Here is a 20770-nt window from a genome sequence, read left to right on the forward strand (position 1 = left end):
TAGAGGCAGAGAAGATGAGGAGATGCATACAAATCCCCAACATCTGGGATTGAATTTTAGGCTTTTGATGAAATAGAAGGGACAGATGACATTAATTTAGATTGTAGAGGTTGAGGTCAAGGAGAAAGATTGGTCACGTTTCCTTTCTGATTCATTAGATAATTGAGGAAGCCATTAGGACAGTAGACAAAGGAACTTGTGGGAAAGATAACCCTTAAATTTGGGCATCCTAGTGAGACATTTCCATTAGATTGTAAGTTCTTTGAGGGCAAGGACTGGCTTTTGCCTCTTTTTGTATTTCCAGCACTAAGCACAGTGCTTGGCACTTAGTAGGCACTTCACAAATGTTTATTGATTGATATAATTTACTTCATAATGAAGTTCTTTCACTGTTGCTTTAAGAATGAGTTTAATGAATTATTTTGTAGGAGAAAAATAACCTAATAAATGTTCAAAAATTTCATTAAGATTGGGGGCAGAGCCAAGATGGCAGTGTGAAAACAGGGACTTGCTTGAGCTCTCCCCCAAATCCCTCCAATCACCTGTAAAAAAATGACTCTAAACAAATTTTAGAGTTATAGAACCCACAAAATGACAGGGTGAAATAAATCTCCAACACAAGACAGCCTAGATGGTTGCTGGGAAGGGTCTATCGCACCATGCTGGGAGCAGAGCATAGCCCAGCTTGGGCCACACCAGTACAGACAAGGCTAAAGATGACCTGGCAGAGCAGGCCTCAGGGCACTGAGTCACTGAGCTGTGGCAGTTTCCAGACTTCTCAATCCACAAACGCCAAAGACATCGTAGCAGGTCAGTGGAAAAATGGTTGGACCTGGGTGAGAGAAGGGCATGGTCTGGCCTCAGTCCCCATGTGGCAGAGGTGGCTGCAGTGGCCGCGATAGCAGCAGCAGCAGCGGGTGCTTCTGGAGTATAATACTTCAGGGCAAAATATGGATCTTCAATAAAATAGAGGACTTTCAAGCTTTCTTGATGGAAAGACCAGAGCTGAATAGAAAATTTGACTTCCAAATACAAGAATCAAGAGAAGCATGAAAAGGTAAACAGGAAAGAAAAATCATAAGGGACTTACTAGAGCTGAACTGTTAACATTCTTACATGGAAAGATGATATTTGTGACTCATGAGACCTTTCTCAGTATTAGGGTAGATCAAAGGAATATACATATATATAGGCAGAGGGCACAGGTGGGTTGAATGTGAAGGGATGATATCTAATAAAATAAAATTAAGAGGTGAAAGAGGAAAAATTGGGAGAAGGAAAAAGGGAGAGATAGACTGGGGTAAATTTTCTCACATAAAAGTGGCAAGAAAAAGCAGTTGTAATGGGAGGGAAGAGGAAGGTGAAAGGGAATAAGTGAACCTTGCTCTCATTGAATTTGCCTTAAGGAGGGAATAACACACACACTGAATTGGGTATCTTACCCTACAGGAAAGTAGTGGGGAAGGGGATAAAAGGGGGGAAATGATAGAAGGGAAGGCAGATTCAGGGAGGAGATAATCAAAAGCAAACACTTTTGAAAAGGACAGGGTCAAGGGAAAAAATTGAATAAAGGGGGACAGGATAGGGTGTAGGGAAATATAGCTAGTCTTTCACAAGGTGACTATTATGGAAGTATTTTGCTTAACAATACAGGTATAACCTATATTGAATTGCTTGCCTTCTCAAGGAGGGAGGGTGGGGAAAGAAGAAGGGAGAGAATTTGGAACTCAAAGTTCTAAAAATAAATGTTAAAAAAAAATTTCATTAGGATTTCGTTGTATATGGATGGAGTTCTAGGTGAGGAATTCCCTCTACCAATGCAGATGAGTAAGTTTTCTTTTTAGAGAGTTACCTGAGGAGGGTTTGCCCAGGACCCCAAGGTCCAGTGCTCCTCCCAGGTAAGATTTGAACCAGGTCTTCCTCACTCTGAGGCCTGCTCTCTATCCCCACTCTACCATGCTGTTTTTCACAATTGTTTGTTTGTATGACTCCACTTTACCTTCTGATTTTTGCTAATGTACATTTTGGTTTCTTACATAATTGTAATGAAAGCATACTCCCAGTATCTAATTTTAATCAACTGCAGTTCATCTCTTTTTAAACTTAAAAATATTGTTTCATGTGAATGTGCCATGGTATTTGTAATTTTAATAGCTATTTATCTTTGCTGGTTTTGCTTGTTTTATACTGTGGCTCAATTCAACTATTGTTGATGAGCATTTGTGCTCATTTCTAACATACCTATTGTCATTTGTACAAATTGTTTTTCCCCTCTTTCATACGTATTTTTTTTTTGAATAAAGCCCTCAAACTGGAAATTACTGGATCAAAAGGTATACAAATCATTATGAAGCTGTTACATATTGCCAGATGGCTCTTCAGAAAGATTCAACCAATTTATAGCACCACCAACAAACTGAAAGTATGTCTGATGCTCAAGACCCACCCACACTATTTTAAAATTATTTACTTTATTTGGTTATTGGGCGTACAGTGGCCCCTTATAGCTGCTTTAATTGATGCATTGATAAACTATTAGTGAAACTACATTTTGCAACGTGGTAATTTACTTTATTTTCAAGCATACACACACACACACACACACACACACACACACACACACACACACACATGAAAATTAAGTAAATACACATATATACACACACATAAATGTTTGACTTTTATTATTCATTGAGTAGAATCGAGATAAGTTCTTATTTTATTAAATTATTTTAACATTATGAGCTTTTACCAGTTATGTCACATTTCTTTAATCGGTTGTTTTTCTTTTGAAATGTGTTGACATTTCGTTGCATAAATGTTTTTCTCTTTTAATATACTCCAGCACACCCATCTTTTTCCTGATACCTTCCATTTCTTCATGAGTCACAAATATATGCTATTCTGTTTTCTTCCATGGTGTTTTTGAAATGAAATTAAAATTTTGTTTAAACCTTTTGCCCATCTGCAATTTACTCCAGGACTTCCTTAAGGACAACTGTGATGGTGGGGGAAGTTTGGTGTTGAGATATTTTTCATAGTGTGTAAAAGTAGACAAAGGAAGGGTGTCTTTCGACAAGCAAGGTGACAGTTGCCCTTTTTCGACTTGCTCAAGGAGACCCTTGAAAGACAAGTTGGGAAATGGTGAAAAGTGAATTTAGTCATTAGTAAAATGCCATTTTGATCATTATTGTTTTAATGTTGCTTTGTGAACCCTTAGGTCATCTCTTCTTTATAGAGCCAGCCTGTCTCATGAAATTCCTGAGATCTAGGACTGGTACCTTTTCCTACCTTTTCCCCTTTCTTCTTTCTTCTCTTTTTCCATTCCTTCTCCTTTGTTTGAAATAAAACTCATCATCCCTGAGACTGCAGGAGGTCTCAGAGTTCTTATGAACTCCTGTCATATGTATCACATTTAATTACTTTACCTTTGTAGTTTTCAAAAATAACTTTGAAAGAAATTTAAAATGTCAACGTATTTTGTGAAGTCGTTGGAGAAAGCAGTATGTGCCCACAGTCAAAGAACATCTTTGTGACACAGTACCACGCTAGTTATTAATACTGTGATGCTGCAGAAGCTTGTCTATAAAATTAGACGATGAACTGCAGCTGATTAAAATTAGATGCTTTGGAGAAAACATCAGGATGAAGACACTTCTTTGTGATAGAACCACTTCTAGGCTATTACACAACTAGGCTTTCATTTTGGAAGGAAGAGGTAAAGCTAAGCATTTTATATGTTGCTTGTTTACTCTTTGAGTGTGACTTTTGCTTTCACATAGGAGTCTCAAGAATACATAATCCTATCTGGGCATATTTCCTTGCCCTTTATAAGTAACCTTTTAAATTAAATCTTTTTTTTAATAGTTGAACAAAAACTTAATGTTCGGGGAAGTATCATAGTTTCCACATTAGCTACCCATAGCCTGAAGTATTTACTTATATGTTTTATGGTATCCTGCAGAAGAAAGACAATTAATAATGCACTATGAAGAGTAAGAGCAATGATCCGTGTGGGGGGAGAGAGGGACATAATAATAGTACAGTGGTTCACAGAGAGAAAATGGCTACGGTTCTGAATGGTTTCATAATCATGGTCATTTTCACATTTGTTAATGTGATGTGTGAGCAGCAACCATGCTTTAGTAGATAGAAAACTGGCCTGGCAGTCAGGAAGACCGAAGTTTGAGTCATGTGGTCGTTTTGTGACCTGGGCAAGTTCATTTGCCTCTCAGGGCCTCAAACACCTTTTTCTTTTTTTTCTTTTAAATTAATTAACTTATTTTTCTTTTACAACATTCAGTTCCATAAGCTTTTGAGTTACAAATTTTCTCCCCCAACCTCCCTCCCCAACATGGCATGAAATCCGATATAGGCTCTACATATACATTCACATTAAACATATTTTCACATTAGTCATGTTGCAAAGAAGAATTATAACCAATGGAATGAACCACAAGAAAGAAGAAACAAAACAAAAACGAGAGAGCAAATGGTTTGCTTTGATCTGCATTCAGACTGTAATTCTTTCTCTGGATATGGATAGTATTTTTCATCTTGAGTCTTTTGGAGTTGTCTTAGAACTTTGCACTGCTGAGAAGAGCCAAGTCTATCAAAGTTAGTCATCACACAGTATGTCTGTAACTGTGTACAATATTCTCCTGGTTCTGCTCCCCTCACTCAGCATCAGTTCGTATAAGTTCTTCTAGGTTTTTCTGAAGTCTGTCTGCTCATCATTTCTTATAGCACAATAGTATTCCATTACATTCATATACCACAACTGGTTCAGCCATTCCACAATTGATGGGCATCCCCTCAATTTCAATTCTTTGCCACCACAAAAAGAGCTGCTATAAATATTTTTGTACACGTGGGTCCTTTTCTCATTTGCGTGATCTCTTTGGGTTACAGCCCAAAATCAATGCTGAAAACTAAAAATATTAAATAAATAAATAATAATAAAAAAGTAAATAAAAAAAGATGTTTGACAAAAAGTCCAGAATATCAAAGGAATTAATGAAAAGAAATGCTAGAGAAGGTGGCCTAGCCATAACAGATCTTAAACTGTATTATAAAGCAGCAGTCATTAAAACTACTTGGTACTGGCTAAGAAATGGAATGGTGGATTACTGGAATAGGTTAGGCACACAAGATGCAGTACTCAATGACTATAGTAATCTATTGTTTGGTAAACCCAAAGACTCCAGCTGGGTCAAAGGGTATGCTGGGTCAAAGGGTATGCACATTTTTATAGCCCTTTGGGCATAGTTACAAATTGCTCTCCAGAATGGCTGAATCAGTTCATAACTCCACCAATAATGCATTAGTGTTCCAGTTTTTCCACATCTTCTGCAGCATTTATGATTTTCCTGTTTTATCATGTTAGCCAATCTGACAGGTATGAAGTGGTACCTAAGAGCTGTTTTGATTTGCATTTCTCTAATCAATAGTGATTTAGAGCTTTTTTTTTTTCATATGACCATAGATATCTTTAATTTCTTCCTCTGAAAACTGCCTGTTCATATCCTTTGACCATTTATAAACTGGGGAATGACTTGTGTTCTTATAAATTTGACTCAGTTCTCTATTTATTTTAGAAATAAGGCCTTTTTCAAAGACACTGGTTGTAAAAATTCTTTCTCAAATTTCTTACAAAAACTTTTCAATTTAAGGTAATCAAAATTATCCATTTTGCATTTCATAATGTTCTCTGTCTCTTGTTTGGTCATAAATTCTTCTGTTCGCCATAAATCCAACAGGTAAACTATTCCTTGCTCTCCCAGATTGCTTATAGTATTAGCCTTTATTTCTAAATTGTGAACCCATTTGGACTTTATTTTGGCATACAGTTTAAGATATTGGTCTATGCCTAGTTTCTGCCATACTGTTTTCCAGTTTTCCCAGCAGTTTTTGTCAAATAGCGAGTTCTCATCCCAGAAGCTGGAGTCTTTGGGTTTATCAAACAATAGATTACTATAGTCATTGAGTACTGCGTCTTGTGTGCCTAGCCTATTCCAGTAATCCACCATTCCGTTTCTTAGCCAGTACCAAGTAGTTTTAATGACTGCTGCTTTATAATACAGTTTAAGATCTGTTATGGCTAGGCCACCTTCTCTAGCATTTCTTTTCATTAATTCCTTTGATACTCTGGACTTTTTGTCAAACATCTTTTTTTTTTTTTTACTTTTTCATCATTATTTATTTATTTAATATTTTTAGTTTTCAGCATTGATTTTCACAAGAGTTTGAATTACAAATTTTCTCCCCATTTCTACCCTCCCCCCACTCCAAGATGGCATATATTCTGATTGCCCCGTTCCCCAGTCAGCCCTCCCTTCTGTCACCCCACTCCCTGTCATCCCCTTTTTCCTTACTTTCTTGTAGGGCAAGATAGATTTCTATGCCCCATTGCCTGTATATCTTATTTCCCAGTTGCATGCAAAAGCCTTTTTTTTTTTGAACATCTGCTTTTAAAACTTTGAGTTCCAAATTCTCTCCACTCTTCCCTCCCCCCCCCCCAAGAAGGCAAGCAATTCAACATAGGCCACATGTGTATCATTGTGCAAAACCCTTCCACAGTACTTATGTTGTGAAAAACTAACTATATTTTGCTCCTTCCTATCCTATCCCCCTTTATTCAGTTTTCTCCCTTGACCCTGTCCCTTTTCGAAAGTGTTTGCTTTTGATTACCTCCTGCCTCTATCTTCCCTCCCTTCTATTGTCCCCCCTTTTTTATCTCCTTCCTCCTTCTTTCCTGTGGGGTAAGACACCGAATTGAATGTGTATGTTACTCCCTCCTCAGGTCAAATCCGATGAGAGCAAGATTCACTCATTCCCCCTCACTTGCCCCCTCTTCCCTTTCTACAGAACTGCTTTTTCTTGCCACTTTTATGTGAGATAATTTACCCCATTCTATCTCTCCCTTTCTTCCTCTCTCAATATATTCCTCTCTCATCCCTTAATTTGATTTCATTTTTTTAGATATCATTCCTTCATATTCAACTCACCCTGTGTCCTCTGTCTATATACATATGTATATTCCCTTCAGCTACCCTAATACTGAAGTTTCATGAATTATACACATCATCTTTCCATGTAGGAATGTAAACAAAACAGTTCAACTTTAGTAAGTCCCTCATGATTTTTCTTTCTTGTCTGCCTTTTCATACTTCTCTTGATTCTTTTGTTTGAAAATCAAATTTTCTATTCAGCTCTGGTCTTTTAACTGAGAAAGCTTGAAAGTGCTCTGTTTTATTGAAAATCCATATTCTGCCTTAGAGCATGATGCTCAGTTTTGCTGGGTAGGTGATTCTTGGTTTTAATCCTAGCTCCATTGACCTCCGGAATATCATATTCCAAGCCCTTTGATCCCTTAATGTAGAAGCTGCTAGATCTTGTGTTATCCTGATTGTTTTTCCACAATACTTAAATTGTTTCTTTCTGGCTGTTTGCAGTATTTTCTCCTTGATCTGGAAGCTCTGGAATTTGGTGACAGTATTCCTAGGAGTTTTCTTTTTGGGATCATTTTCAAGAGATGATCGGTGGATTCTTTTAAAATGCAATTTATTTATTTATTTAACATATTTGGTTTTCAGCATTGATTTTCACAACATTTTGAATTACAAATTTTCTCCCCATTTCTACCCTCCCACCCACTCCAAGATGGCTTATATTCTGGTTGCCCTGTTCCCCAGTCAGCCCTCCCCTCTATCACCCCCCTCCCCTCTCATCCCCTTTTCCCTTCCTTTCTTGTAGGGCAAGATAAATTTCTACACCCCATTGCCTGTGTATCTTATTTTTTAGTTGCATATAAAAACTTTTTTGTTTTTGAACATCTGATTTTAAAACTTTGAGTTCCAAATTCTCTTCCCTCTTCCCTTCCCACCCACCCTCCCTAAGAAGTTGAGCAATTCAACCTCGGCCACACATGTATTATTATGTATAACCCTTCCACAATACTCATGTGGTGAAAGGCTAACTACATTTTGCTCCTTCCCAACCCATCCCGCTTTATTGAATTTTCTCCCTTGACCCTGTCCCCTTTCCAAAGTGTTTGTTTTGATTACCTCCACCCCCATCTGCCCTCCCCTCCATCATCCCCCCGTCTTTTATTTTTTTTTTTATCTTCCTCCCTCTTCTTTCCTGTGGGGTAAGATACCCAACTGAGTACGTATGGTATTCCCCCTCAGGCCAAATCTGATGACAGCAAGTTTCACTCATTCCCCCCACACCTGCCCTCTCCCCTCCTCCCACAGAACTGCTTCCTCTTGCCACTTTTATGCGAGATAATCCATCCCATTCTATCTCTCCCTATCTCCCTCTCTCAGTATGTTGCTCTCTCATCCCTTAATTTCATTTTATTTCTTTTAGATATCTTCCCTTCATCTTCAACTCACCCTGTGTCTGCTCTCTCTCTTTTACATATATATATATATATATACACACATATAAACACATATATATATACACATACATACATATACACATAGATACATACATACATACACATTCACTTATATATATACATAAACATATATGTATATATATATATATATATATATATATACACACACACGTATATATATATATGCATATTCCCTTCAACTACCCTAATACTGAGGTCTCATGAATCATACTCATCATCTTTCCATGTAGGAATGTAAACAAAACAGTTCAACTTTAGTAAGTCCCTTTCAATTTCCGTTTCTTGATTACCTTTTCATGCTTCTCTTGATTCTTGTGTTTGAAAGTCAGATTTTCTATTCAGTTCTGGTCTTTTCACTGAGAAAGCTTGAAAGTCCTCTATTTTATTGAAAGTCCATATTTTGCCTTGGAACATGATACTCAGTTTTGCTGGGTAGGTGATTCTTGGTTTTAATCCTAGCTCCATTGACCTCCGGAATATCACGTTCCAAGCCCTTCGATCTCTTAATGTAGAAGCTGCCAGATCTTGGATTATTCTGATTGGGTTTCCACAATACTCAAATTGTTTCTTTCTGGCTGCTTGCAGTATTTTCTCCTTGATCTGGGAGCTCTGGAATTTGGCAACAATATTCCTAGGAGATTTCTTTTTGGGATCTATTTGAGGAGGCGATCGATGGATTCTTTCAATTTCTATTTTGCCCTGTGGCTCTAGAATATCAGGGCAGTTCTCCTTGATAATTTCCTGAAAGATGGTATCTAGGCTCTTTTTTTGATCATGTCTTTCAGGTAGTCCAATAATTTTTAAATTCTCTCTCCTGGATCTATTTTCCAGGTCAGTGGTTTTTCCAAGGAGATATTTCACATTGTCTTCCATTTTTTCATTCCTTTGGTTCTGTTTTATAATATCCTGATTTCTCATAAAGTCACTAGCTTCCACTTGCTCCAATCTAATTTTTAAAGTAGTATTTTCTTCAGTGGTCTTTTGGACCTCCTTTTCCATTTGGCTAATTCTGCCTTTCGAGGCATTCTTCTCCTCATTGGCTTTTTGGAGCTCTTTTGCCATTTGAGTTAGTCTGTTTTTTAAGGTGTTGTTTTCTTCAGTGTATTTTTCAGTATTTTTTTGGGTCTCCTTTAGCAAGTCATTGACTTGTTTTTCATGGTTTTCTCGCATCCTTCTCATTTCTCTTCCCAATTTTTCCTCTACTTCTCTAACTTGCTTTTCCAAATCCTTTTTGAGTTCTTCTATGGCCTGGGGCCAGTTCATGTTTTTCTTGGAGGCTTTGGTTGTAGGCTCTATGACTTTGTTGTCTTCTTTAGGCTGTATGTTTTGGTCTTTTTTGTCACCAAAGAAAGAATGCAAAGTCTGAGTCTGAATCTGGGCGCGTTTTTGCTGCCTGGCCATATTCCCAACCAACTAACTTGACCCTTGAGTTTTTCACTGGGGTATGACTGCTTGTAGACTTACGAGTTCTATGTTCTACGTTTGGGGAGGAGGTGCCAGCTCTGTCAGAGCCACACTCCTCCTTCTCCAAGGACCCCCAGTCCAGACTGGGCTTAGATCTTCAGCAGGCTGTTGCACTCCTGCTCTGATCCGCCACTTAATTCCTCCCACCAGGTGGGCCTGGAGCCGGAAGTAACAACAGCTGTAGCTGCCCCACCTCTGCTGCCCCCGGGGCTGGAAGCCGAACCGCGAACTCCTTCCACTCCCGCAGCTTTTCCCACTAACCTTCTCCGCAGTCTTTGGTGTTTGTGGGTCGAGGGGTCTGGTAACCGCCGCAGCTCACATATTCAGGGCGCTAGGGCCCCCTCCGCCCGGCTTCTGGTCTGGATCGTCCACGCCGCTCAGGCTGGGCTCTGCTCCACTCTGTTCCCAGCTCCCAGCTCCCAGCTCCGGGCTCTGTGTGGGATAGACCTCACCCAGAGACCATCCAGGCTGTCCTGGGCTGGAGCCCTGCTTCCCTCTGCTGTTCTGTGGGTTCTGCCGTTCTAGAATTGGTTCAGAGCCATTTTTATAGGTTTTTGGAGGGACTCAGGTATGGAGCTCACTCTAGTCCGTGCTTACCAGCCGCCATCTTGGCTCCGCCCCTTGGTGGATTCTTTTAATTTGTATTTTACCCTCTGGTTCTAGAATATCAGGGAAGTTCTCCTTGATAATTTCTTGGAAGATGATATCTAGGCTCTTTTTTTGATCATGGCTTTCAGGTAGTCCAGTAATTTTAAAATGATCTCTCCTGGATCTATTTTCCAGGTCAGTGGTTTTTCCAATGAGATATTTCATATTGTCTTCCATTTTTTCATTCCTTTGGTTCTGTTTTATAATATCTTGATTTCTCTTAAAGTCACTAGCTTCCACCTGCTCCAATCTAATTTTTAAGGTAGTATTTTCTTCAGTGGTCTTTTGGACCTTCTTTTCCATTTGGCTAATTATGCCTTTCAAGGCATTCTTCTCTCATTGGCTTTTTGGAGCTCTTTTGCCATTTGAGTTAGTCTATTTTTTAAGGTGTTGTTTTCTTCAGTATTTTTTTTCCGTATATTTTTGGGTCTCCTTTAGCAAGTCACTGACTTGTTTTTCATGGTTTTCTCTCATCATTTCTCTTCCCAATTTTACCTTTACTTCTCTAACTTGCTTTTCCAAATCCTTTTTGAGCTCTTCCATGGGCTGAGACCAGTTCATGTTTTTCTTGGAGGCTTTTGATGTAGGCTCTTTGACTTTGTTGACTTCTTCTGGCTGTATGTTTTGGTCTTCTTTGTCACCAAAGAAAGATTCCAGAGTCTGAGACCGAATCTGAGTCTGTTTTCGCTGCCTGGCCATGTTCCCAGCCAACTTACTTGACCCTTGAGTTTTTCGTCAGGGTATGACTACTTGTAGAGTAAAGAATACTTTGTTCCAAGCTTGAGGGGATGTGCTGTTGTTTTCAGAGCTATTTCTGCACAGCAAGCTCTGCCATACCAGTGCTCCTCCTTCCCCCCAAGAACCGCCAACTTGGACTGGACTCAGATCTAAGCAGGCTCTGCCCTCCTGCTCTGATCCACCACTTAATTCCTCCCACCTGGTGGGCCTGGGGCCAGAAGCAACTGCAGCTGTAGTTCTGTAGGTACACCTCTTCCACTGCCCCTGGGGCGGTGGCCGAACCACCAACTCCTTTCACTCTGTCTCCCACAGTTTTTCCGTCTAACCTTCTCTGTTGTCTTTGGTGTTTGTGGATTGAGAAGTCTGGTAACTGCCACAGCTCACTGATTTAGGGTGCTAGGGCCTGTTCTGCCTGGCTTCTGGTCTGGTTGGTCCTGGCACAGTCCACACTGGCCTCTGCTCCCCTCCACTCCCAGCTCCATGCGATAGACCCTACCCAGCGACCATCCAGGTTGTCCTGGGCTGGAGCCCTGCTTCCCTCTGCTATTTTGTGGGTTCTGCAGTTCTAGAATTTGTTTAGAGCCATCTTTATAGGTGTTTGAAGGGTCCTGGGGATGAGCCCTAGGCAAGTCCCTGCTTTCCAGCCGCCACCTTGGCTCTGCCGCCCAAACATCTTTTTCAAGACTAAAAGTTGCATCTATATATACTAGTCTACAACAGTGGAGGGATATTTTTCAAATGAGACTACCCTGTACAGAAGAAATCACAGATCTGGTCCTTCCCCCAAAATATCTGTAGTAGTTGGTGGCATGCTCCTTGTTCTCTTTCCTTCCTAATTACTCCCTTTCTCTCAGTGAGTTCCTTATCTCTTATCTAAACCCTCAAAAGCAGCTGTTTTCCTTGGTCCACTTTCCTTTCTGTCTCATTTGCTTCCATAATTTCTGCTAGCACCTCTATAGAAATGGCTCCAAATCTGTCTCCAGCCCTGCCCTGCCTTCAGAACTTGAAAAATGAATATCCTACTTCTCACCAAACATGTCCACCTGAAGCCGAGTGGTGCTACCAGAAATTCACTGGGTCCCTAAGCCAGCGCCTCCTTCTGATTTCTCCATCACCTAGTTTCCCATGCTGGAAGCAACGGTATTATTATCTTTGACTTCTCTGTTATTGATTCTCCCTCTTTGCTGCTCCTGTCCTGGCACAGGGTATTATTACTGCCTGATAGGTCTTTGCCATTTTGCTTCTTCCCATTACCACTGTCCTGTGGCTGCCACTCTACATACCACTACCCTAATTATCCTCTTTGTGCCTAGGTTTGGTTATATCATTTTAATGTTCAGGACACTTTAGTGGCTCTTTTAATGCACAATAAATATATGCTTCTGTAGATCATCACTTCACAGATTTATAACTGGAAAAACCCTTGGTGTATAGTATGTGCTTAATAAATTTTATAGACTGAATTTAATCAAACATAAATAGATTATCCCTTCTCATTTTGTCTCTCTTTTTTCCATAGGCAAATAAAAATTTTAACCCAGCCCTTTTCAGAACTATCACAAATTCTTAAGTAGTAGTGTCTGAATTTTAATAAATGTCCAATGTAATTTCTCTGTATACCTCAACTAGAAGTTGCTTTTTTAGGGCTGTATTAAAGAGAATTTTATTGATGTCCCCTTTTCTTTCCATCATAGTCATTCAGTCCTTCTAGCTCTTACCACATAAAAAATTAACTGCTTTTCTTTTGGGGGAGAAGAGGAAACTTTAGTTGTATTGATACCTTTTGGATTTTGTATTGTACTCATTTCCCCTATATTCTCTGTTTCCTCTCCCCCTCCACCCAGAATCTTTTGTTGTCACAAAGAAAAACCCCAAAGCCAAATCAGTTCACACAGCAGACACTGCTGATGGCACATGCAGCATTTGGCATCCATCTTCCCCCACCTCTTTCCTGAGAGAAAGGAAATGTGCTTCAGAATCTTTCCTTTTGAACCAATATTGTTCATTTCCTTTAATGTGATTTCGTTTTCTTTTAATTTTTTTTCACTTTTTCCTTATTTTAGTCACTGACTAATGATTTTCTGAAAAAAGTAACAATGGATTATTTTGTAGAAACACCAGTGAATCCAAACTTGGAAGGGAAGAGAACATTACCTGAGCTGTTGAATGTCATTGTCTCTGAATGCTAATTATCATTCTGTGGTGATGAACACTTCTCTACCACCTCACAATTCTGCTCATCCCCACCTGTCAATGCTATAGATTCTTCAAGGTCAAGCACCACCCCTTCCATGAGGCCTGTAGCACATTGCTTGTGCTTCCTTTACGTCACTGTCCACCCTCTGCCTTGAGTTATACTTGAATATATGTCTTATGTCTCCATCACCCCATGAAGTCCCCGAGGGAATAGACTGTCTTATTAGCTTTGATAGCTGCCCATCACAGTGTCTTACATTAGAATGAATTAAATAGCAAGTTATTTAGTCCAGAAATGCAAAAGTGAATATGTGTAATGCTTCATGATAGACTTTGATGCTTCAAAATGAGCTATCTTTGGCCATTTTGAGAAGAACTTTAGTAGCTGACCAAAATGAAATGCCTTTGATATACCAATGTCATCTGGTTAATTAGCCAGATTCTCCCAGTGTTTGCTCTAAAGAGTCAGTTAAGCACCATTTATCTTGGGGTATAAGCGCATTGGATTTGATACTAGAGGAACTGGGGTTAAATCTTACTCTGTTACTTAGTAACAATTATTCTTGTTTCCTTATTTGTAAAATAAAAGGAGTTGGAATTAAGATCAAATATTCCCTGGAGGTCTAAATTCTATGATTCTATGGAATACACTTTATTGGTAATTGAGCAAAGATACCCTATGAGTCCAAAACAAAATTAGTATTCCTTCTAAATTTTTTTTCCTGTGGACTAATAACGCTAAGAGAAGGTTGCTTAAACCAGTTCATTTTTTTTTGACATTTTACTACTAATGGCTCTTATACCTCCATATGTTACGAAGCAGTACGATGTGATAGAAAGTATAGCGAGAGTCAAAGGGTCAGAGGCCCTGGTTCCAAATTCTGTTTCTTCTGCTTACTAGCTCTCATCTAGACAAGTCACTTAAACATCCCTAGCCTTAGTTTCATCATCTGTAAAATCATAGCATTGTACTGAATAAACATGGAGGCTCCTTCCATATTTAATAGTCTGTAATTCTATCTAAATAAATTATTTCTCCCTAGTTTTCTAATTCTTACATTAATTTCCCACAAAAGGTTAAAAAGCTGAAGCGAGAGCTCTCACAGATGAAGCAAGAATTACTGTACAAAGAACAAGGCTTTGAAACCCTGCAACAGTGAGTATAAAAATGTTTGAAATTAACTTGAATACATCACAAGCCCCTTGGGTAGTAGCAAGTAAAATATCAGTGGAGGTTCAGTTCAACACACACTTGTATGTAAGGTACTGTGCTCCATACTGAAGATGCAAAAGACACCAATGACCTCATGTCTCTGACTTCAAGGCTCTTTTGGGGGGATACAGCATATACAGCTCAGATAGAAGAGCTGACATGCTGGAGGACAGAGAAAGGATCCTAAATCTCAGCGCTCTAGAATGACGAGCAGAATTTAAGAAGTTGAAATTTAATAGGGATATAAATGTAAAGTGCTATTTTTATGTTCACAAATAGACTGGGACATTTCTGTAGACTGTGAGCTCAATATGAATAAGTATTGCAATATAACAGCCACATTAGAAAAGCTGATGTTGATGGAGGGCTGTGGTTAGATGGGTCATAGTGTGCAGGTAGCTAGGGGTGGGCTGGAGCCAGCTGGAACCAGAGAACCAGTAGTGACATTTTCATTTGAAACCTTTATACTTTGGAAATTGACAGACACTACAAATCAGGGCTTGACTCATAGTTTTGTTGATTGCTTCTAGACTTAAGAAAGTGGTGAAGAAAATGCTAATAATTTATATTAAATTGAAAAGTGTGTCTTGTGCATATTTTTTTTTCTTCTGGCTAGCCCGTGGTAACACCTACCAGCATATCCCTGGTGCTAGCTCTTCCCTTTTTTAGCTTTCAGCAAGCTAAGATGTGTCTCTAGGAATGATGATGAAATGCTAATGAGGAAAATAGAGACTGTCAAACAAGGATCAATTGAACAAATTTGAGATCTTTAGTCTGTTGGTGGGGAACATGATAACAGTCTATAGCAATCTTCAAATATTTGAAGTTCCCTCATTGGAAAGAGGGAACAGACTTTTCCTTCCTTCCTTCCTTCCTTCCTTCCTTCCTTCCTAAATATCTCCAGAAGTGGCAGCTTTTATTAGGGAAAGTATATGAAGTGAAATCTTAAGTTACTCTTTAAAATATTTCTTAATACTCAATTTATTATTTAATATATAATTTAAATATTTATATTAAGTAATTAATTAATATGTAATATAAAATTTAATTTTACTAATTAATTTAATTAAAATTTAATATTTAATTTATTTAATATTCAACAATATTTTATTTTTCCCCAGTTACATATTAAAACAATTTTTTAACATTTTTAAAAAGTTTTGAACTCCCTTCATTCCACCCCCCCCCCCGAGCTGGTAAACAATCAGATATAAATATAAGCAGTTATACACATGTAATCATGTCAAACATTTCCATATTAGACATTTTGTACAAGAAGACTCAAAAAAAATTGAAAGAGAAAAAAACCGAAAAACCGCATGCTTCAGTCTGTATTCAGACAAAACGAATTCTTTCTCTGGAGGTGGATACTATGCCTCATCAGTAATCCTCCAGTATTGTCTTAAATCATTGTATTGCTGAGAATAGTTAAATCATTCACAGTTTTTCATCGTACAATATTGCTGTTAATATGTACAGTGTTCTCCTGGTTCTGCTCTCTTTGCTTTGCATCAGTTCATATAAATATTTTCAGGTTTTTCTAAAATCATCCTGCCTGTTGTTTCCCATAGTACAATCATACTCCATCACAACCACATACCACACAGCTTGTTCAACCATTCCACAACTGATGGGCATATCTTTGATTTCCAGCTCTTAGCCACCACAAAAAGAGCTGCTATAAACATTCTTCTACAAATAGATCCTTTTCTCTTTTTTTTGGATGTCTTTGGGATATAGACTTTGTAGTAGTATTGCTTGATCAAAGGGTATGCACAGTTTTATAGCCCTTTGGGCATAGGGGAATAGACTTATTCTGGATGGTCTGAGAGGGCTAATATAGGAGTAGTAGGGGAAAGCTGCAGAGGGCCTGATTTAGATATGATGGAAGTAATTCCTCACAGTTAGTGGTATCCAGGAGTAGAATGGCCTGCTTTGGGAGGGTAGTCAATTCCTCCATTATAGAGGTCTCTAAATGCAGGTTAAGTAATCATTTGTCATTTAGAAAAGAACCTGGGCCAAGAACAGGTTATTTCTGTTGTACCTTCACACTTCTTTCTATCACATCCTGCCCGAGAATACCAACCTGTTCTAAGGTATCTCCTTTGGGGAATGTACTCAGTTCCAGCCCTATAAGCTCAAGAGGGTACCCTCTGTTGCACTCAAGAACCAGAATGATTTTTGACAGCCCATCAAAGTCATCATGGCCTACTAACCTGTGCCCTCAGGGGATTCCCTACATAGAGTTTTCCAAGGTCTGCATAAGAAGTGTTCTGATCTCTTCTTGTGGTTCCTTGATATCTGCTGGTCTCTCTTCCCTATTTCACCTGAGGCTTCCATGAGCACACTGGTGCTTTAGATTTCTCTACATTCCCAAAAGCTCTGTGGGTTTCAATTCTGACCTGGAAGTATGGTTCCAAACCAGAGCCAGCCTGAAGAACACAATAAAACAAAAATCACCAAGACTAAATGAAATAATCAGGAGACCAAATTAGTTTGAGGTTTTATACGCCTCTTTCCCTCCTACGAATTGCAGTTTCTTGGTAGGAATTATAGTCTGTCTCGTAGCCATGAGTAGTAAAAAGTTTTGAGGACAGTCAGAGTTCAAAACAAGTTTTCTCAGCATAGCCTCTGCTTGCTTCACTCCACCCCCCAGCTGTATCGCTGTTATTGAGTAGAAAGAAGTTCAATTCAAAGTTAATCTGCCTCAGTAGATGATGAAGTTGATTGAAAAATGTTTCATTTCTAAAATAAGATTTTTTGTGGGGGGAAAACCACTGTAAGTTTAGGGATGTAGTTAGAAAGTGAAGGGGTAATTGCCCTATATTTTTATCCATAAATTAGGTATCATTGACCATACACAAGCCTAATGCTATTTTAAAACAACAACAACAACTCATACCACAATCCTAGGATTAAAGGTTAGCCAAACATGCTGTTTTTATTATATTAATGCCACAATGAGGTATTGTTTTAAAGCAGCTTGCTCACAAGCCATTTTTAGAGGAATCCAAGGCATGTTTGAGAATCTGTCAACAGCATACCACAGGAAAACAATGGACACTTGTGGCAATTCAGGCAGTTACTTTGGAATGGATCTAATCCCATTAGCTGAAACCTGAAAGATATGATATCTTATGTCAGAGACCTTTTTGTCCATCTTAATTATATGCAGAATAAAGTGGGTTCGTTTGGAATGTGGGACACCATACAAAGTAATGTGCTGCCATGTAGTATGCACGCTACCTGATCATTCAGTCAGAACCCCACATCATCAGTGTGCTTTGGAACTATTTAAACCTGGAGATCTGATGGCTTTAGAGAAATGAAGAGCCTGTTGGCCTGAAAGGATCTTTGGTTAGAGCTGGGATGTGATGGGGCAGGCTAAGAAAAAAGAAATAAAAGTCCTACAGAAAAGGATTTAAATAAAAGCTCAGTAAAGGACATTTCAGTGTTTTAAATACTGTATTATTTTTGTTGGTTTTGGAATTTTAGTATTCTTTATTGTTTTCATTTTATACCATAATCTTGTAAGAGTTTTATTTGGGAACAGAGTATGTGTGTGTGTTTGGGGTGGGGAGGCGTCTGTACTATTTCATTATTTTTACTCTAAGACCCAAGAAATTGTCTTTTACTCTGGCAGTCATATAGAATTAATTCTAGATGAAACCAAAAGATGTGACAAAATGTTTTTTTCCTTTCTTGCTCCCCTGGTATCGTACAGGAAGTGGACACTGATTTTTCTTGTGTATTTTCTGTATTGTTCTATCCTATACTAAAAGCAACCTCTGCACAAAGCCCTGCTCTATTGCCTGAGATTCTCTCAAGCTATGTTAGCAGAATGCAAGCTATAGAGGCTTCTCCCATGCTGGAAAGCCTTCAGATACAGCTCTAGAGACAAACTTGGTCTGCTTTTCAAGGATAGTCTAGGATAGTAGAGAGATGCTTATTACCAATAGGCTGGCCCCGAGGTGGTGAATTCCTTGAACGCGTGAAAAAGGGAAAAATGAAAAATGGCCCACAATTCTCCATAGCCCCTTCTACTTCTGCAGGGACAAGTGACAGTGTAGGAAACAGTACAAAGGATGCTAATAATTCCACAGTTGGGTCATCTGTAAACTTTTACTTAGGTGTTGGCCTAAAACTGTAAGTAGATATGATATAGGAGGAGCTGAATTATATCAATCTTAACATTCTTAGCCTAAATTAAGCCAGAAGAGAAAAGGAAGTTGCAGCCATGTAGAAGGATGGCTGCTCACAACTTCTCCTGTGAAGAGACGAATAACATTGATTTTTATCTAGCGCTCAAAGGCAAGAAGAGTCATCCTTTCATGGGACATTTGGCAATTACTTATTGCAGTGTTCATGATAAGCATTTTTTAAAAGACCATGAAACTAATTGCATATTATAAATCAATATCTGTTGCAAAGAATGAAGAACTCAAGAAATTATGTAAGGAATTCAGTAAGACACCTCCCTCCCACCCCCAATGTTAAATCCACCCATTAAAACCAGTGACTTCAAGGTAAAAGTGAGAAAAGGAAAGGGCAGAGGAAAAGATTTCGCAAAACATGACTCAGAAATAAAGAAATGTGAATAAAGGTTTGCCATACTACCCAGGAACGTTACACTGATATGTCATGAATTCCTTTTTTGAGAATAGAGTTGGGAGGTACTGGACACAGTGAGTAAACACCAAATAACATAATAATAAATTTGCTTATATTTTAACAAGAACGTTTACGTCATTCATTCCTGAATCATTTGTGTGTGTACGTTCAGATCATTGATTTATTAGAACAACGATCACAATCAATGTTGTTGTTGTCGTCCACTCATTTTAGTTGTGTCTGACTCTTCATGGCCACATTTGGGGTTTTCTTGGTAAAGATACTGGAGTGGTTTGCCATTTCCTTGTCCAGATCATTTTATAGTTGAGGAAACTGAGACAAATAGGTTTAAGTGACTTGCCGTAGGTCACTCAGCTTGTAAGTGCCTGAGGTCAGATTTGAACTCAGGAAGATGAGTCTTCCTGACTCCAAGCCTGGCATTCTATCCACTGTGCCACCTGGCTGCTCTTTCATAAGCAATACCAAGAAGATAAGGTAAGCGGTTGTAGTATCTATAAACTGACCTATGTAAACAATCATTTGATACTGGAAAATAGGAAATAAAGCAGGTGTTGACAGAGACTATCACCATTTCCTAAAAGGAGTGTAACCATATGAGCCAATTGCTGTAACAGGGAAACTGAAAGAATTTAGAAATCACTTCACCTAGGAAATGATTGATCTCCTTGTGAAGTGTAAGGAGACGTCCGTCAAGTGGAAAACCAGTTTAAAATATAAACTTATTTGTGAAATCTTAATGAAGAGCATTAGAAAAATTATGAGTTGGATTGCATCATAATACAGCAGGAAGTAGTTTAAGAAAGCATGGCAGAGACCCAACCAAAGAAACACATCCCAAAGTTATTAAGAAGAAAGCAGGAGGGATAATAGACCATGAAGGACAATGGAGCCACCATGCTAGGCAATTCTTAGCATCATGGTCTGGATGTGCTACTTGAGGAAGTAAAATTGACATGAAAGAAAAAAAATATGGAAGAGCAACAAGACTAGACTCATGTATCCACAAGAAGGTCTGTGTTGGAGGTGACATAATTTTGAGGGTGTTAAGGTGTCTTAATACACCTTGAGTCTTAAGGTATCTGAAAGAGGGGAAGATACTCAAACTCTGGTGGGGGAAAAACCCTTCAGACTTATTACCCCAAAGGAAGTGGCCAAGAGAATATTAGTAATTACCAATCCTTCTCTACAAAATGTTTTATGAGAATAGTGTACACATGCATCAAAAGAATCATTGGATGTATGGAGTGCCCAGGGAGGACCAGCACCCTGACATGAGGACTGCTGAGCCCTTTTCAGGGTGGCTCATCCACCTTTGGTGTTCACCTGGCACTCAGCTCTTACCTGTGGCTCCAGGAAGCTGTAGTATGCACAGCCACACTATGGTAAATCATCTCAGCAAATGGGCTAAACTGGATTGAGGGTAACTGATGGGCCTTAAACCAGTTGGTGAGTTA

The 20770-nt window shown here is 38.8% G+C and overlaps 1 protein-coding gene across 1 annotated transcript in view; it reads left to right on the forward strand.

Moving 5' to 3' along the window:
- The window catches only part of WWC2 (WW and C2 domain containing 2), a 253626-nt gene that overhangs the window by 138159 nt on the left and 94697 nt on the right, over positions 1 to 20770 (forward strand). Inside the window, exon 5 of the mRNA XM_036763173.1 lies at positions 14548 to 14627. Coding sequence (XP_036619068.1) covers positions 14548 to 14627 — 80 coding nt within the window. The remainder of the gene's footprint in view (positions 1 to 14547; positions 14628 to 20770) is intronic.

Source organism: Trichosurus vulpecula, chromosome 6 (assembly GCF_011100635.1).
Source record: "Trichosurus vulpecula isolate mTriVul1 chromosome 6, mTriVul1.pri, whole genome shotgun sequence".
NCBI classification, from domain to species: domain Eukaryota; kingdom Metazoa; phylum Chordata; class Mammalia; order Diprotodontia; family Phalangeridae; genus Trichosurus; species Trichosurus vulpecula.